Source organism: Aethalodelphis obliquidens, unplaced genomic scaffold (assembly GCF_003676395.1).
Source record: "Aethalodelphis obliquidens isolate GAN/ISIS:26980383/991018 unplaced genomic scaffold, ASM367639v1 scaffold9, whole genome shotgun sequence".
Classification (NCBI taxonomy): Eukaryota; Metazoa; Chordata; class Mammalia; order Artiodactyla; family Delphinidae; genus Aethalodelphis; species Aethalodelphis obliquidens.
The window spans coordinates 48,575,046-48,593,957 of record NW_020837953.1 but is presented as its reverse complement, the minus strand read 5'-3'; the positions used below and the strand labels follow the sequence as shown (position 1 = coordinate 48,593,957).

At 56.1% G+C, this 18,912-nt stretch overlaps 1 protein-coding gene across 3 annotated transcripts in view; it reads right to left on the bottom strand.

Moving 5' to 3' along the window:
• CHD5 (chromodomain helicase DNA binding protein 5) overlaps positions 1-18,912 on the bottom strand; it is a 66,050-nt gene that overhangs the window by 4,445 nt on the left and 42,693 nt on the right. For 2 of the 3 annotated variants that reach the window (XM_027110379.1, XM_027110377.1), the window contains 20 exons: positions 18,181-18,305; positions 16,899-17,130; positions 16,605-16,715; positions 16,180-16,352; positions 15,482-15,656; positions 14,930-15,022; positions 14,641-14,729; positions 14,217-14,350; positions 13,626-13,770; positions 13,099-13,258; positions 11,014-11,093; positions 10,637-10,769; positions 5,169-5,258; positions 4,455-4,592; positions 4,089-4,197; positions 2,335-2,467; positions 1,738-1,933; positions 423-586; positions 194-308; positions 35-88 (listed from right to left, as the gene is read on the bottom strand). In XM_027110379.1, coding sequence (XP_026966180.1) covers positions 81-88; positions 194-308; positions 423-586; positions 1,738-1,933; positions 2,335-2,467; positions 4,089-4,197; positions 4,455-4,592; positions 5,169-5,258; positions 10,637-10,769; positions 11,014-11,093; positions 13,099-13,258; positions 13,626-13,770; positions 14,217-14,350; positions 14,641-14,729; positions 14,930-15,022; positions 15,482-15,656; positions 16,180-16,352; positions 16,605-16,715; positions 16,899-17,130; positions 18,181-18,305 — 2,603 coding nt within the window. In that variant the 3' untranslated portion in view covers positions 35-80. The remainder of the gene's footprint in view (positions 1-34; positions 89-193; positions 309-422; positions 587-1,737; positions 1,934-2,334; positions 2,468-4,088; positions 4,198-4,454; positions 4,593-5,168; positions 5,259-10,636; positions 10,770-11,013; positions 11,094-13,098; positions 13,259-13,625; positions 13,771-14,216; positions 14,351-14,640; positions 14,730-14,929; positions 15,023-15,481; positions 15,657-16,179; positions 16,353-16,604; positions 16,716-16,898; positions 17,131-18,180; positions 18,306-18,912) is intronic. The other variant, XM_027110378.1, reaches the window with a different exon arrangement.

The following is an 18,912-nucleotide window of genomic DNA, read 5'->3' as shown; positions in this document are numbered from 1 at the left end:
CAAGGGATGGCGCAGCGCCCACGAGCGGCCTCACCTCCACTGGAAACGAGCCCGGCAGCAGAGGGAAATCTCGGGGACGGCTAGATATCTGTGGCAAAGAGAGGAAAGCTCGGCTTGCCTGGGGAGGCGGGGGGCCGGCTGGGGCCCCGCGGGCGCCCCTGCCCATGCCGCCCGGAAGCAGACGGGCACCTACCGGTCACATAGGGCCCCAGGGGCATCTGGTTGTAGTTGACAATCCCTCCCGGTCCAGGGCCCCGGAAGTTGGGCCCAAAGTTGTTGCTGTACATCTGGGAAGAGCCGAAAGCGCCCTGGAGGCAAGGACTCAGGTTTAAAGGTCCAAGTCCCGCGCCGGCCCGAGCCCCCACCCAGGGCGCCCAGGACGTGCGTGGGGGGCTGGGGCCGGGGCGCAGGCCGGCCCTGACCTGCTGAATGGTGGGGTCCCCGGCTCGGTTGGTCAGGCGGCTCAGGATGCTGCGCTCTGACATCTGGAGACGAGCAGCCACCGGGGGGATGCGGGACAACATGGAGGGCAGGCGCGTCACATCCGCCTTCATGTCGCTCAGCAGCTCCTCCAGCTGGTTCAGGACTGGGGAGGGAAGGGGAGGCGCGGGGCGCGGCACCCAGGCGGGCACTTAGCTACCAGGCTGTGTCGCTGTTACTGCACCCGCGCAGCAGACACCAGGGGGCGCCCTTCACCCGGCCCTCCCAGCCAGCCAAGCAGCGCCCCGCCGGCTGCTGGACAAGAGCCCGGTTTCCCAACAGCTTCTCCCAGCCCGAGGGCTGCAGAGATGACAGCCAGGAACCCCGACGCAACGCTGGGCTTCCCTCTGGGCCCTCAGCCAGCCTCCTGGCTCCCGGGGAGGCCTGCAGCGCTGGCCACCGCAGGGGACCGGATCCTCGCCCAAGACAGAGCAGCCTCAGGAAACTTCTCCCAGGCAGCGGCGGGGCCGCAGAGTCCAGGGACCCTCACGTGAGCTTGGCTCACCCTCTCCCCCTAACCAGCCTGGGAACTTCCTCAGGATTTGGAGCACGAGGGTCAAAGATGTGAATCCCGGGAGACCCTGAGCAACTATTTCACCTCCCCCAGCACCGACATGAAAACGGGATGAGAAACCTCACCACTTAAAGATATTACAAGAATTAAAGAAAGAACGTATTTAAAGCATATTGTCCTAAGTCGGGAGACTGGGAATGACACATACACACGACTACATAAAAAACAGATAACTAACAAGGACCTACTGTACAGCACAGGGAACTCTACTCTATACTCTATAATGACCTGTATGGAAAAAGGATCTAAAAGAGAGCGGACATGTGCATATGGATAACTGATGCACTTTGCTGTACACCTGAAACTAACACAACATTGTAAACCAACTATACTCCAATAAAAAAAAATTTTTTTTAATTTTAAAAAGGTCCTCTCCTCTTCCACTAAAATAAATAGATAAATCAATAAATAAACCATATTGTCAAGGCTCGATAAACGAGCTTGTACAACTTAATAGTCTTCTACGTCACCTACCCCCCGCCCAGGGCCTGCACGGCGCTGACCTTCCGAAAAAGGCTAGAAGAGCAAGGGCCTCGCTTTCCCCACAGGTAAGAGCAGAGGCTGGATGACAGCCTGTCCCATCTGATGTCCTGTCCCCAGCCCCACGCCCCCACTTGGGGGGCAGGAGCCGCTGGGCAGGAGCCAGGTAGGCGGGCCCCCCTCCCGGGAGCGGCCTCGCTCACCCTTGTGCAGGACGGCATTGGCAGGCTTGTTCCCGGCGAGGGACTCCTTGGACAGGTGCTGGTGGCTCTCGGCAAGGCACTCCACCTCGGCCAGGCGGGCATTGAGGGCCATGGCGGGGTGGTTGGGGTCCTGGGTCATGTTGAGGTACGCGGCCCTCCGGAGTTGCTCCTCGATGACCAGCGCCTGCTCCAGCAGCTGAGGGGGTGGGGGGAGGGGAGGGACTGAGCCCTGGCCTGGCCCCCTCCGCCAGCACCCACCCCCGCATGCCAAGGCTCTGACGGAAAGCAGGGAAGAAGGACACACCCCCTCACCGGCTGTCCACCCTCTGGGCCACCCCTTAGAGCCTGCCCCAAGCTGAGTTCTCTGCACCCATCACCCAGGGCAGGGACACTCGCCCAGTGGGGCCTGGCCCAGAGCAAGGACCCAGCACCTGTTTGTTGATGGACTAAATGACTCCCTTTCCTGGACAGTCTGGCCAGCATCCGGATATACAGGGTGGGGGGCTGCTGCTTGCTCATTTCTTTGCCCCAGACCTTCCTGTAACCTGACCTCTGGCAGCACCCCGCCCCCAGCCTCTGGCCCTGCCAAGGACTGACCTTGAACCTGCGCGCCAGGAACTTGTTCTTCATCTCCAGGTAGTTGCCCTTGTGGATCTCGGACTTGAAGGGCTCGTTGAGGATCATGTATCTCGGGTCGTTCTGGATGTCCTGCCAACGGGCATAGCCGTGCCTGGGTGGGGCACCGTTAAGGGCAAACCTGGCCATGGGGTGGGGGGCGGGAGACCAGCCTGGGGTTTGGCGCCCCGGCTTTGTGCTCTCCAAAGAGTCATTAACCTTGGCTGCAAGATAAGCACGTGGACGAGGATGACTTGACAATCAGTTGCCACTGACAGGGGCCCCCAGGAGGCCAATCGTGGCACCGAGGCTTCATCAGATAAACTCCTTCATCCCCAAAACCCAGAGGATGGAAACATCCGAGTCCTGACCCCCAGCACCTGTGGCTGTGATCCTATTTGGAAATAGGGTATTTCCAGGTGTAATCAGATTAAGAAGGGGTCATCCCGAGAGAGAGTGGGCACTAATCCAGTGACTGATGTCCTTGTAAGAGGAGGAAATTTGGACACAGGACACCCAGGTAAGGAGGCCATGTGAGTGACAACAGAGGCAGAGACTGGAATGGTGGAGCTGTAAGCCCAGGGACGCCAAGGACTGACAGCCGCCACCAGGAGCTGGGGACAGACCAGGAAGGGGCCTCCGCCAGAGCCTTCAGAGGGAACCAAGAAACACAACGCAGTTTTCTTGCCCAAAGTCCCACAGTCAGTGAGGGGCAGAGTAGGATTCAAACCCAGGCAGGCTGGCTGCAAGCATCTTAACCTCCACGACTGGGTCCACAGGCCAGATCCGGCCCACAGCCTGTTTTTGTAAATAAAGTTTTATTGGAACACGGCCACACCTGTTGGTTAACGTGCTGTGGCTACTTCTGCTACCGTGGCAGACTGGCGGAGTCCTCTGCAAAGCCTGAAATAGCCACTCCCCGGCCCCTCCCAGGACAGGTCTGCCGACCCCCGATCTACAGCTTTCCACCTCTCGTTATAATAACCAGCCCCACTCCAGGCCGTCACGAAGGCCGGCTTTGCTGGGCGGCTCCCCCCGGGGAGCTGTGTGGCCCTCTCCTCGTCTCTGGGAGGTCTGTACTCAATGTCGCCTTCTCTGACCTTCCCACATTACAGGCAACCCCCACCCACAAAGCTCCCTTTGCCCATCCTCCCTTTATCATGTTCCTTGAACCTCACTTTGCTAATTTATGCTGTTCGCCATCTACCCCCAGTAGGATGTGAGCTCCGGGTAGACTGAGATTTGGGGCTGTTTTGTTCATGGCTGCATCCTCCGTGCCTGGCACATGACAGGTGATCAGTAAAGATGGAATTGAAGAATGAATGAATGAATGAAAGCCTTCCTAAATGGTGAAGCACCCTTCAGGTGTCATCAGTGGGAGGAGGTGAGGTCTGTATCAGGTAGGAATTAGGAGCATTGGTTGTGGAGTCAGATGGAAGGGCTGTGTGTCCCTGAGCAAGTCACTTGGCCTCTCTGAGCACCCGTTTCCTCCTCTGTGTAACGGGGATCGTAGTAGTGACCCTTTGGGAAGGCTGCTGTGAGGTTGGAGTATTGAGTATAAAGGGACAAGCTCCCGTTATGATCACGGTCACTGTCATCGTCACCAGGAAAGGGTCCCTGGCACCTGGTTAGGAGCACCAGCCCCTGACTCCTCACCCCACAAGCCCCACATGCCTCCCTGAGGTCCACAGATGAACAGACCACAGTCCTGCCCAGCCCGGCTTGGCCAAGGATACGTCACGATGCCCGCCAGCAGCCAGTAGTCATGGCGCCGGTGCCAGATGTCGTAGATTTTCCCCGAGGACACAGCAGCACGTTCCTCGTTCTGCCACAGTGTGTGTAGCTCTGGGAAGCCAGCCAAGGGAAGCAGAATGAGGTGCCCCCCAGCCCCCACAGAGGTGGGCCTAGGAAAGCCTCTACCATCTCCCCACCCCGAGAGGTTCAGTGTTCCAGTGTTACTAGGAAAGGTTATACTGCGGACTTTTGTCAACCATTCACACGTTAGTATAATATAGCCATCTGCCCAGACTCCTGGAATCCACCATCAGGAAGCCTGCGACACAAACAGGCACAGCTCTCTGCCCACGGCCCCACCCCAGTACCTGTGAAGCCCCCGTCTGCAATGTTGAACATGAACTTGAACTTCCCGATCTTGTCCTCCCTCTTCCCCTCCTCATCTTCCTCTTTGTCACCATTTTGCTGTGTTTCAATGGGCTCCTTCTCCTCGGCTTTGGTGTCATCTGTGGGAGGACAGACCCACCTTCATCTATCCATCCCAAAGGCAGTGCCCAGGGGCCGCTTTCCCCCAAGCACTGGGGACCCAAAGGCAAGCGGGAATCACATCTCCCCACCCGCAAGGGGCTCACTGCCCAAAGGGATTTGAAACAGACAAGCCAGCAGCCCCCTCTCTCCATCCTGAGCAGGGAGGGCTGCTCCAAGCCTGAGTGTCCCTCCACCAAGTCAGGACCACCTGGGGACGGGGGGGGATGTGGGGGACTGTGAAAATGCAGCTTATGTTGAAGGAGGGCAGTGCCGCCTTGGGGCTCTGATCTGGGGACGACTGTTCCAGAACATTCCAGCACTTAGAAGGATACAGGCTGCCAGCTGAACCCCAAATGCTCTAGGCCAAACTCTATGATCAGCTCTCCTTCCTCCTGGCGGTGGCCGGGGCCACAGGAGGGGTCAGGAGAGAGGAGGTGGAGGGTCTGTCCCCTGAGGGGCTGTTGAGTCCAGGCTCCCACCCAGCAGCTCTCATCAGGGCCTGGGGCCAAGGGGACCAAGGGACACAGGACAGAGCACATGCAAGAGCCCCAAACCTGGCCTGAAATCACTGCCATCGCCTCTGCTGTGAGTCAAGCTCAGCTCCAACTTGTCCAGAATCTTCTCCTTCTCAGCAAGCACTTCTTCTGCAAGACAAAGTGTGTTCACAGGGTGGGTAGGGGTCCAGAAGGGCAGAGAAGACTCCGGGCTGGTGGCTTCCCAACACTGCTTCAGCCATGCACGGAATCCTCTCCATCATCTTACTCAGAAGTCCAGCAGGTGCCACCAGGGACGGCTCTCTGGGAGGCAGGGTGGGGGGCGGGAGCTCACCCCACCCGCCCATCCCAGCAGCACCCTCCCCCCAAACTTCTCAAGGCACAGTCTCCGAACCCTCCCTACCACAATGATAACCAGAGGACTCAAAGTCCTGGCAACACGTCAGGCCTTCGTTAACACAAAACCCCTCTTACAGACACCCAGAAATGTCAGGCAATATCTATCATATGATAAAAACACACGGGTGCGCTCACAAGAAGGAAAGGAAATTGCCAGGTGCCGTAAGTGAATGGAAACTCAAAGCGCGAGAAGCATATGCTGGGGGCCTGGGCAGAGGGTGACTGGACACCAGGAAGAGGCCTGGGGGCTCCAGCTGGGTCTCAACGCCAGACAGGAAGGATGAGGCTGCAAGCCCGAGAGATGCAGAGAACTGGAATTAAACCAGCGAACCAACGCCCTCCAGCTGCTGTGCTCTCTGCAAAAGAGGGAAAGTTCCATCCGCCAGCTCACGGCCAAGCTGAGGAAGCCTGGCTCCCACATGGAATCTGGGAGGCAGAAAGCCCCCAGTGAGGGTCCAAACCCAACACCAAGGCATGCAGGCCGTGGAATCTGAACTGTGCCATAAAGCCTGGGCCCAGGCCAGCCAAGTCACTAGCGAGACCACTAGGCCCTGGGCTTCATGGAAATAGAAGGGGAGACATTTCCTGCTACCCAGGAATGACATGGGTTCTCATGGATAAAACAATCTCTGATGAAGATGCACCCAAATGAAGCTCAGAAAACGATACCCACAGCCAGACAGATAAAAAAGGAAGAGAATCCATAAGAAAAGACAAATCAAAAAAAAAAAGGAAGTAGAAAAAGCCAGATAAAACTTCTAGAAATGCAACACATAATCGCTAACATTTTAGACATCTCCTTGCAGATTTCTAAGACGTCCTCATGACTTCCTGGCCTGGAGAACAAGGCTTGTACATAGTCGTCAGGACTGTGAATGTGAGGGATTCTACTCCCCTGAGAAGGTCATGCGATGAGGCACAGGTGTCTTAAAAGAGGGAGATTATCCAGGTGGGCCTGACCTCATCACACCAGCCCTTTAAAAGCAGAGTTTTCTCTGAATGGTCACAGAAAAGGATGTCAGAGATCTGAAGCCTGAGGGGGACTGGTGCACCGTTGCTGGCTTGAAGATGGAGTAAGCCCCGTGGGAAGCAACGTGGGCAGCTTCTAGGTGCTAAGAATGGCCCCCCAGCTGACAGCCAGCAAAGGAGGCCTCAGTCCTCCAGCCCCAAGGAGCTGAAGTCGGCCAACAGCAAGAATGAGCTTGGAAGCAGATTTTACCCCAAGCCTTCAGATGAGAACTCGGCTCAGCCAATGCCCTGACCTCAGTCTTGCAAGCCCCTTGGCAGGGAACCCCGCCACACCACCCCACACTTCTGACCCAGGCAACTGTGAGCCAATACACGGGTGTTGCTTCATGCTGCTAAATTAGTAATCATTTGTTTTGCAACCATAGAAAATAATACAAATGAACAGCTGTACCAAAGAAAGCAGGAACTGAAGCTAGATCTGAGGATGACTCAAAAAGCCTTGCAGAGAAACAGGAAACAAAAAAGTAAAAGATGTGAAAGACACGTCGCCTCCCTCTTTCACAAACCTTGTCCCTGCTTTTCTTCATTGCATTTGGAGTCTGTTATTGAACAAGACCTACTTGTGCTTATTGCTGATCACCTGGGTCCCCCAGTAGACTACAAATTCCATGTGAAGGCTCTGGCTTTGGTTCACTGTCTGTGTCCCCAGAGCCTAGGACAGCCCCCAACACACAGCAGGCCTTCAGTATGTATTGGTTGGGTGAATGGATGAATTGATGAGTAAGAGCAATGCCAGGAGAAAATAAACATAATGGGAGGAAAGATAACATTCAGCGAAGGAGTGACTGAGAATCTGCTGATAACCAACAGAAGACACAACACTTAGCTTTAAGAATCACAGTCAGTAAGAAAAAAAAAAAAAAAAAGAAAGAATCACAGTCAGTCATAAGCAGGATAAATAAAAATTTCATTGTTGTGAAATTGCACATGACCAAAGACGGAGTATCTTACAAATGGTCTTTCCGTGTTAGGAAAGATAGAAAAGGCAGGTTTCCTACAAAGGAGCAGCAATTACCCTGAGAGCAGCCTTCTCAGCACAATAGAAGCCAGAATACAAAAGAAATAACATCTTCAAGTGCTGAGGGAAAACCCCTATCCCACCTCGAATTCTGCTATTATTCAAGAAAAATACAATAAGGTGTAAAGGAAAAATAACACATAATGAGAGAATTTGCCATCCACAGAAATTTGCTGAAAGCACCATTGAAAGGTGTATTTTGGGAAGGAGGACACTGAACAAAGCAACGATGAACAAACAAGCAAACACAAAACTTTTAGAAAGAAGCAACAGCACATGGAAGATGAAAAGGGAGTGCGTCAGAGCTAAAGTTGCCTACAGTCCTTATAGCATTCAGGAGGTGACATGTTAAAAATTTAAGAGTACAAGATAGAATTGACTGTAAACCTTCCAAATAAGTTGACGGGAAAAGGGGAAAATAGAAAATGTGATCAATCCAAGAGATGTCAGGAGAAAAAAGGAAGAAAAGGCAAGGGTGATATAAAGCACAACATAGTAGTAGAAATTCATCCAAATACCTAGCTATTACAATAAATGTAACAAGATTAAACTTGCCAGCTAAAAGGTAGAGATTCTATGATTAGATTTAAAACAACAAATCCCACCATATACTGTTTACAAAAGATATACCTAAAACTTAATTATACAGATAGATTAAAAATTAAGAAATGGAAGAAAATACTTGCAAATCACCACATCTGATGTGGAACATGTGTTATAAAGAACTCATAACTCAATAATAAAAAGACAACCCAATTAAAAAATGGACAAAAGGGGGCTTCCCTGGTAGCGCAGTGGTTGGGAGTCCGCCTGCCGATGCAGGGGACGCGGGTTCGTGCCCCGGTCCGGGAGGATCCCACATGCCGCGGAGCGGCTGGGCCCGTGAGCCATGGCCACTGAACCTGCGCGTCCAGAGCATGTGCTCCACAACAGGAGAGGCCACAACAGTGAGAGGCCCACGTACCGCAAAAAAAAAAAAAATGGACAAAAGGATCTGAAAACACATTTCTCCAGCAAAAATGTACAAATGGCCAATAACACTTGAAAAGATACTCAACATCTTTACACAGACGGGAAATACAAATCAAAACCGCTTGAGCTATGACTCTTCACCCACTAGGATGGCTATAATCAAAAAGTGAGATAATAACAAGTGTTGGCCAGGATGTGGAGAAATTGGAAAACTATACACTGCTGGTGGGAATGTAAAGTGGTGCAGCCACTGTAGCAAACAATCTGGCAGTTCCTCAAAATATCAGAGTTACCATACAATCCAACAATTCCACTCCTATGTATATACCCAAGAGAACTGAAATCTATGTCCACACAAATACCTATATACAAATGTTCAGAGCAGCATTATTCATAACAGCCAAAAGGCAAAATAACCCAACTGATGTTGGGTTAGTCCATCAACTAATGAATGGGAAAATAAACTATGGTCTATCCACAGTGTAGAATGTTATTCAGCAAAAAGGAGCGAAGTTCCAATACATGGTACAAAACTGATGAACCTTGAAAACACTGTGCTTAGTGAAAGAAGTCACACATAAAAAGGCATATATTTTATGATTCCATTTATATGAAACGTCCAGAGCAGGCAAATCCAAAGAGACAGAAAGTAAATTAGTGATTGCCACAGGCCGTGGGGAGGAGAAAATGGGCTAACGGGCATAGGGTTTCTTTCTGGAATGATGAAAATGTTCTACAATTAATTGTGCTGATGACTCTACAACACTGTGAATATATAAAAACTACTGAATGATGTACTTTAAGTGGGTGAACTGTATGGAATGTGAATTATATCACAATAAAGTTTTTATTTATACTTATAAGTAAAACGACAGAAAAAAATACACCAAGTATGGGAATTCCCTGGTGTGGTTAGGACTCTGCGCTTCCACTGCAGGGGGCCCAGGTTCAGTACCTGGTCAGGGAACTAAGATCCCACATGCTGCACAGCATGGCCAAAAAGAAAGAAAAAAATAATAATACACCAAGTGTATATTAAACAAAAATAAGCTCAATCCAAATCAGCCTAAATGAACCTTAAAGCAAAAAGGATCAGGAGGGATAAGAAGGTTATTACATAATAAACAGAAACACTTCACCAGAAAATTATAAAAAATCTGAACCAATATGCACCTAACAACCCAATCCCAAACTATACGAAACAAAATCTGGCCTTACGAGAACAAAGAATAACCCACACTCACAGTGAGAGATTTTAACACAAGTCTCTCAGACGTGACTGATCAAAGCAAACCAAAAATAAGTAAGGATATAAAAAAATCTGAACAACATAATGATCTAATGCATATATTTAGAACCTTACACCCAGCAATGAAAGGACAAACATTCTTTTCAAGCACACATAAGCATTTACAAGATCTGACCACATTAAACCAGAAAGCAGGTTTCAACAGTATCATATAAAAACAATATTATACAGACTCATGTGTTCAGACCACAAGGCCACTGATTCAGAAATAACTAATAAAAAGATGTAGCCCGGGTTTCCCTGGTGGTGCAGTGGTTAAGAATCCGCCTGCCAATGCAGGGGACATGGGTTCGAGCCCTGGTCTGGGAAGATCCCACATGCCGCCGAGCAACAAAGCCCGTGCGCCACAACTACGGAGCCTGCACTCTAGAGCCCGCGAGCCACAAGTACTGAGCCCACGCACCACAACTACTGAAGCCCGCGCACCCTAGAGCCCATGCTCCGTAACAAGAGAAGCCACCGCAATGAGAAGCCCACGCACTGCAACGAAGAGCAGCCCCCACTCGTCACAACTAGAGAAAGCCCACACGCAGCAACGACTCAACGCAGCCAAAATTAAATAAATAAAATTAAAAAAAAAAAAAAGATGTAGCCCAATAACCCCCAAACTGTACAACAGGAAAAGTTAAAGCCCACGTGTAGAGAACTGAGCCCCTGGCTCTCCCCTCACCCTGGGACCTATGGTGCTAGGACAGAGCGATGCACAGTCCGCCACCCGGCCAGGGAGAGACGGGGTAGAGCGCGGCCTGGCTGCCCTTCTCTGGCCCAGGCCTGACACTGCATCGGGGTGGAAGCCCGCACCTTTCAGCAGCTGCTCTGGGGAGGGCTGGGCCTTCTCCATCTCCTCCGGTCGATCCTCTCGGGCCCTCTCCTTGCCATCCGAGCTCTCGTGCTTGTCCTCACCCTCCGCTCTGTCCAGGGCAGTTGGCAGGGCCTAGGGAGGACAGACTCAGGAGCTGCGGGGTCTGGAGCCTCAACAGGAGTGGAGGCAGGGAAGGCGTGCTGGGCTCGGAATGCACTCTCCCGGCTCCCACTGCGTGCTCCCAACCCGCTCCCCAGACACAGAGGCTCGAACTTGGAACCAGGGGGCCCGAGTGACAGCTGCCTGGGCGAGGCCTGAGAAGGTCCCCAGAGTCACCCCCATCCCACAGGGGCCCAGACACCTGCATCTTCCGTACCTGGATTTCTGGGGGCTTCTTTGGCTTCTGCGCCCCCAGCTCCTTCTCTTCCAAGTAGCCCAGCTGAGCTTCCATTTTGTCTGAAAGATCAAGGGAGACGGGGTGAGACAGGTGAGCTGGGGCGGGGAGGGGGAGAAGGGCAGAAAATGGGGCATCAGAGAGGATCCTGGGCCCGGCACCTGCAGAAGGACAGGTGAACCAGGTCAGCGAGAGCACCCAGGCCAGGCCTGCAACGTGAGGAGCCTTGGAGGACACTGGGCCCAGTGAGGCCAAAGCCAGGGGCCGACAGGACGGAGCTACATGCGGGGTGGGGGGTGGGGGGTGCCTCCCATCTGGAAGCCGGGAAGCAAGGTAGGTGGCGGCCCAGACTAGGAGTCAGGACGGCTGGGTGTGGCCCCAGCCTTCAGGCTGCTTGACTGGCCACGTGCCTCCCCCACGCTGAGTCAGTTCTTGATCCTGCAAAGGGCCAGTGACCCACATGCTCTGAGTAGCCCTGGGAGGTGGTCACTACCTCGCAGGGTAAGGGACTTGCCCACAGGCACACTGGGCCAGGAAGTAAACTAGGCATGTCTAGTAAACTAGAGGGCACTTGTGCCCAGAAGCAGGATGTCCTCAGAGGCACTGAGCCTGTCGGGGCCTCACCTGTCACCTGGGATAGGCAGGACGCCCCCGGCCTGAGGGGTCTGACTGAGGGAAGAAGATGCTTTGCCCAGATAAACACACGAATCACCAAAAAGGCAAATAACCCATTAAAGAAGGACAAAGGATCTGAAATGACATTTCTCCAAAGAAGACGCACAAATGGCCCAGAAGCACATGAAACGATTCTCAACATCTTCAGCCATCAAAGATGCAAATCAAAAGAGAAATGCAAATCAAAACCACAACGAGGGGCTTCCCTGGTGGCGCAGTGGTTAAGAATCCGCCTGCCAATGCAGGGGACACGGGTTCGAGCCCTGGTCCGGGAAGATCCCACATGCCGCAGAGCCACTAAGCCCGTGCGCCACAACTACTGAGCCCACGTGCCACAACTACTGAAGCCCGTGCATCTAGAGCCCGTGCTCTGCAACAAGAGAAGCCACCGCAATGGGAAGCCCGCGCACCGCAACAAACAGCAGCCCCCTCTCTTCACAACTAGAGAAAGCCCGCGCGCGGCAACGAAGACCCAAAGCAGCCAAAAATAAATAAATAATTTATTAAAAAAAAAAAACCCACAACGAAACGCCCCTTCACACCCACTAGGATGGCTGTAAGCAAAAAATCAGACAAGTGCTGGTGAGGATGTAGAGAAACTGGAACCTCACACGTGGCTGGTGGGAATGAAAAATGGTGTGATTGCTGTGAAAAAGCTTGGCAGTTCCTCAAAATGTTATACCACGTGACCCGGGGATTCCATTGCTAGCTATACGCCCAAGAAGAACGAAGACACTTGTTTTCAGTTGAACACAAAAGTTCAAAGCAATGTTACTCACGATATTATCCACAATAGCCAAAAGGTAGAAACACCCCAAAATCCATCCGCCGATGAGTGGATACACAAAATGTGGTGGATTCCAAACAATGGAACAGTATTCGGCCACAGAAAGGAATGAAGTGCTGATACCCGACAACATGGATGAACTTGGAAAATATTACGCTAGTGAAAGAAGCCGGGCACAAAAGGCCACACAGTGTATAATCTCATTTACGTGAAATGCCAGAACAGGCAAACCCGTAGAGACGGAAAGTAGATTAGTGGTTGCCGAGGAAGATACGAGGAGGAGGAATGTGGAGTCACTGCTAATGAGTATGTGTTTCTCTTTGGGATGATGAAAACATTCTGGAATTAGAGGCAATCGTTGCACAATCCTATGAATCTACCAGAAACGACCGGATAATACAGTTTTAAATAAAGATGGAACACGGTGGTGTGTGAACTACATCTCAAAGCTGTCATTAAAAGGAAGATCTCTCAGGGGAGTGACACTTCTGCAACCAGAAGCTTTGGGCGGGGTGGGAGGCCAGCCCTTGTGGGATGTGGGGAGGACGTGGGTCTCGCCACCTCCCGTGACCCAGGTGCCCTCCCCTGCTCGACAGAGCCCAGACCTGGCAGGCCCAGCGGGGCAGGCAGAAGGTGGGCAGGGCTGGCGGGCACTGGTGTGTTGGGATCCGAGGAGATGACCTCGCCTGGCTTCTTGCCCTCAGGCCCCTCAGGGAGCAAATCCGGGGTGCTGTACTTCCCATTGACGTGCTCAAACTCCTGAACCTGGGGCAGGTGGGAGGGAAGCAGGGAGGGAGATGGTCGCAGCTCAGAACCGAGGGCCTCAGGGTGGCCCGTGGGACTGGGGGCGTGCCAGGCTTGGGGTGAGGCAGAGGTGCCGCCTCCACCCGAGGCTGGCCAAGCCACATGTCCTTCTGACTGCAAAAGCCCCTGCCAGCCCCTACCCCCAGCCCGTCCCCACCTGCCAACCCGGCCTCCAGTCCCCACCCAGAGAGGCATCGTGGGTCCATGCCTCTAGTCTGACTCAGACCCTGGACAGCCAGGCACTTGCCCTCTGCCCGCTGACCCCCCAGGGGTACACCTGGGCCGTGGTCAGCCACCAGGAAAAGCCCAGCAAAGGCTACTCACCCACCTTCTTCCTAACTAGTGACATGACCCCGATGCGCGTGAGCACGTGCTGCCTGGAGAGGCCCTCGCGGGGCACGCCGTCTGCGAAGGTCTCCGCGCCGTCAGCCCCCGGCTCACACAGGTGCCGCATGAAGAGGGACACATAGGCTCTGGGGTGGGGGGGACTGGGGCTCAGGGAGTGGGGGGCCGGCAGAACCCTCTGAGAGGGCTGGCAGGACCCCCGGGGGACATCCTGGCTGGAATCATCACCCGTCGCCTGCCTCCCAACCAGGCCTGGCTGGGTCAGGCCCCAGGGAAGGACAGAAGAGGGCCCCCGGGCAGGGGACCCTCCTGGGACAGCCCTCGCCCCGGACAACCCAGATCCTTCGCGCTGCCGTTAACACCAGCTGCTCTGGCAGAGGAGACTGGTCAGCGTTCTCTGCAAATAAGCCCTGCCCAGGCCTGGACCCCAGGCACGCCAACATCAGATAGCAGTGAGCTCTCCAGATACCCTTAACCTGGCGGAAACGCCACCCATCGTGCTGGCTCACCTAGCCGGAGCCTGCCACTCCAGGGCGGGCAGCCGCACCCTGGGCCACCACCTCAGCCCCTTTACCTAAACTCCTTCTCACTCTTCCCGCGAAGGTCCCGCACCAGCCAGTGGGAGTTGAAGGCGTCCTGGGGGGGCATGCCCCAGCGCATGATGGCGTTCAAAAAGGCCTTCCGCTGTCGGGCGTTGAAGCCCAGCACCTGGGCCGGTGGAGATCAGGGTGAGGGAGCGGGGAATTCAGAGACGAGGGAGAAAAGCACAGGGAAGGGAGAAGCACGGAGGAGCAGGGGCCTCCGGCGGGGGCAGGACCCAGAGCGGCACGGCCCAGGCCCACCTCTACTTGGCACTGACCCAGCGGGACCCCCCAGCCCTCCCGCCCCTCCTCCGCGCCCGGGGAGTGGCAGCAGCGGGGAGCTCTTTGCTCTGAAAGGGGATGAGAGGAATCCAGGGAAGGGGAGCTGGGCGAGTGAGGGGTGCACGCAGGCCCCACCTCAATGTTGCCGCCAACCCGGGCGAGAAGCGGGGGCAGGGGCTTGTCCCTGTCGCTCTTCAGCTGCCTCCTGGATTGTCGCCGTCCACCTGGGGGAGCAGCCCGCCATGAGCCCTCAGCCGGGCCCGGGGTCCTGACCCAGCCCACCCAGCAGCTCGCCCCAGGACAGCAGGCCCCTGAGGACCCACTCCGGAGGACGGACGCTTGTCCTGATGCCCCTGGGGCGCCCCACGCTGACCACCAGCTCCCCGACACGCCGCCCGGGCCCCAGCCCAGCGCTGAGACTCACTCTGCCCTTCCGGCCTTTCTTCAAAGTCCTCGTCCTCATCCTCGGATCCAATGGAGTATTCGGACTGGTTGTCTGAGAGCTCGTCCTGCCACTCTGCGGGGGGGTCAGGCAGAGGGGTGCAGGGTGAGCCGTGCCAGCAGAAGCGCACCCGAGCCCCCCACACCCAGGGCCACACCAAACCCCTACACCGCAGCCCGAGAACAGTGACAACGAAAACAGCCCTCGCGTACTTCCTGTGAGCTCCCGCAGCATCCCTGCAACCCTGCACTACATCCTAAGGTCTCATATCCCCGTCGTCCCCGTTTTACAGACGGAGGAACTGAGGCTTGCCTAAAGCCACACCACTAGCCGTGAGGTCACTGAACCACTACCCATCTTGTTCCCCCAAACACCCCACACCCCACACCTGCCCGGAGCCCCCTTTCTCCGAGAAGCTCTCCCCACCGCCTCCCGACTCAGGCCACTCCACACGGCCCCTACCCCCCACCGCCAGGGCTTCCCGCCACAGCGATGCCCTCCCCTCCGGCATGACTCCGCCCACCGGGCACGCACCCTGGTCCTCCTGGGAGGCGTCGTTGTAGTTGACCTGCTTGCGGACGCGCTTGCCTTTGCCCAGGTTGCGGGCCAGGTCCTCCTGCTGCTGCTCGTAGTGGTGCCGGAGCAGCTTCTCCCAGTAGTCGGGGTCCACGTTCTCCTCCTGCTTGATGATCTCCCGCTCCACCTCCTCCTGGGGACGCAGGTGCCGTTGGCTCCGTGAGGGCGGGGCCAGCGCGCATCTCCGCCCCTAGGAGGCCTCGCTGCCTCTACCACATCTCGCCCTCTAGGGGCTCAAGGAGGAACTGGAAAGCCTGCCTACTCCAGGAAGCCTTCCCTGATCACCCCCAGCCCCATGTGTTCTTCCTCTTCCTGCTCCTGCCGCGGTAATTCATTCATTCATTCATTCACTTCCCAAGTACTCCCTGGCCTTGTGCCAGGCACTGGGGTATAGAACAGAATAAGCCCCACCCTTGTCCTCAGGAGGCCCCAGTTTCAAAAGGAAAACTGGCACGTGGAAGAATAATTAGCACCCAGGGTCCGCGTGGAGGGTGGAGGGCCCACTCAGGAGAGACCAGGGAGCCGGCCTTCAGGATAATCGGTTTCCGAGCGTAGATGGAGAAGCTGCGGTAGGGGCGCGGCGCGGCCGCAAATGGGTGGAGCCGCTGAAAGGAGGGGCGTGATCTCTGGGGGCGGGGCCGAGGGGCGGGGCTTACCACGCCGTCCTCCTCGCGCACCACGTACTGCGCCACCTTGAAGGAGCTCAGGTATTCGTTCATGTTCTGCAGCTCCGTGTCGTCCGTGGCGTCCTGGTTGCGGTCCAGTAGCTTGGAGATGGCCGCATCATCATAGTGGATCACACTGCTGTCCTCCACGTCCTTGCTGTCACCTGGGGGCAGACAGGGTGCAGAGTTGGGGGACCCCCACCAGGACAGATTCCAGACAGCGGCCCTTCCCAGTCCCCTCCAGGGGTTGCAACAGAGGAGCACGGTGATCAGACAATGTAACAGCCCACTGCCCGCCCGGCTACAGTCCACAGGCGGGGGAACCTGACAAAATGGGTTTGGGGGGCCCCCTTCCTCTCCAGGAGCAGCCATCCGGGGTACAGGTGGTCTGGGGGCTGGGCTGGGTTGGCCCCTACCTGGCGGGGTGCTGCCGTGCTTCTTCTTCGCGCTGGCGGCCAGGGCTCCCCCTTTGGAAGACTGGACATCAGGGATGGGCGTGACGGGCCTCTGGCCCTGAGACATCATGCCTGGAGGACAGAGGTGGGGGACCGCAGAGCTGGGGGGCAGCACCCAGAGATGCCACCCTGGCCCTGCCCATCCTGGCCAGGAGAGGGGAGCAGAGGAGGGAAAGGCTGCACACTGGAGATGCCCTGGGAAGGGAGTGTCTCAAGCAGACCAACCCCCCGCGCCCCGGCACCCAGGACACCCACCCTCCACGTCGTCCTTGAAGAGCTCCTCTGTGCCGAACTTGAGGATGTCGTCCAGCTCCTGCTTGGTCATGGAGCCAGACTTGGAGCCCAGGCCGGGCCGCACCACCAGGTGGGTTAGCATCATCTTGCGCTTGGCCACCTGCGTGATACGCTCCTCCACCGAGGCCCGCGTCACGAAGCGGTAGATCATCACCTTCTTGTTCTGCCCGATGCGGTGGGCGCGGCTGAAGGCCTGGGGGCGACCTGCAGCTTAGCACCCATAGCTCAACCGAGGGCTGGGGGCTCAGGGTCAGGTACCGGAGGGTGGGGGGAGGCATGCACATGGGCTCACGAACGCGCTCCACATGGAACCAGCTGCCTGCCTGCCCGTGGAGATGTGTGTGCACCAGGGCAGCTGTGCTCGCATCCTGTGTGGCCTCCTGTGGGCCTGGGTGCCTGTGCAGATGGAACTCGGTGTGACTGCAGGCGTGCAAGCGGCAGTGTGGCCAGTGTGCTTGTGTAATGACGCCACACGGGGCTCTGATGGCGCTCATGCCGAGATGGGGGCTGCACCTCCCCGGGAGTGACCACTGGTGGGACTGTAAGCCCACCACAGCCACCCTGTGAGGACAGGTTGTGATGTGAGGACATGCCTGGGGATTTGCACGCTAGGTGTCCGCGGGACGTGATCCGGGGTGATTAGATCTGTGTGGGTGATGGTGCACGGGTACACACACGTGTGCGTGAGACATGAGTTTGTGTGTGCGCCCCAAGAGGGTAAAGTGTGTGCGTGCCCGGCCCTGCCCCGAGAGGGGTGGCCATGGACAGCAGAGTTCTCTCTATTCCCACAACCCCTGTCCCCCAACCCTCCCATCCTTCCTCACCAGCTCCATTTCCCCCGCCTCCATCTCTTCCCCTCCTCACCTCCACAGGCCTTGTCCCCTCAACTCTATTTTCCTGTTCCTCCCAAACTGGCCCCCTCTGGGTCCCAGGACCCCCTCATCCTGCCCCACTCCACGGCCTGGACCCTAAGACTGATGGGACAGACCAGGGGTCATGGTCACACAGATCGCTGCGTGTTCTTGGACACATCCCCTGCCCTCCCTGGGCTGTTTCCTCTTTTGTACAATGCAGGAGCTGGAGGGGCTCACCTCCCAGGTCCCTCTTGGGGCTGGGACTCCACGAGGCGGGTCCAGGGAGAGGTAAAGCCCTGAGACAGTCTGTGGGGGGAGGGAGGGAAAGCCCACAGAGCCAGGGTCAGCGAGGGGCCCTCTGAGAGGGCTCTGGTGTCAGGGCCACACACCTGGATGTCATTGTGCGGGTTCCAGTCTGAGTCGTAGATGATGACCGTGTCCGCCGTGGCCAGGTTGATGCCCAGGCCACCTGCCCGGGTCGAGAGGAGGAAGCAGAACTGCTGGGCCCCAGGGGCTGAGGAAGAGAGGTGGGCGCCCAGCAGGGTGAGTGAGGGGCACAACCAGAGGGGTAAGGGTCGGAACAGGCGGATGGCCGACGGGAGATCGGGGCGGGGGGGGCTGGAACTGTGACCCCATCACAGGCAACAATGGCCTGAGCTATGCTCAGGGAAGCCAGAGGAGGCCTGGGGCCCCAGGCAGGTAGACAGAGCAGCCCACCTGAGCCCCATGGATCCCCCAGCTCTGAGCCCTGAGCCAACACGATGGAGCCAGAATGAGAAGGAACCGATTATCAAAGCCCGGGCGGCAAAGAAGAAACTGCAAACAGCCAGCAAATACGGGCAGAGCCGCTGAGGGTCAGGCCCCAGGGAGCCCTGGAGAACTCGGTCCTTCCCGCCCTCATGGCTCCCCTGCCCGAGATGCTGTCAGAGCAGCCATGGAACACTCAGGGTCCCAGCTCCAGGGCCCAGGCCGACGCTCTGGTCAGTGCCCACTATGGCAGGACGGCTGGTTCTCAGGCCCATCGGAGCCCTTCACTGAGTGACCGGGGACTGACCACGGCACCCACTCGAGCTGCAAACAGGTCCCCGATCCTCCTGATGCCTCCCGCTTAGACGTGTGCT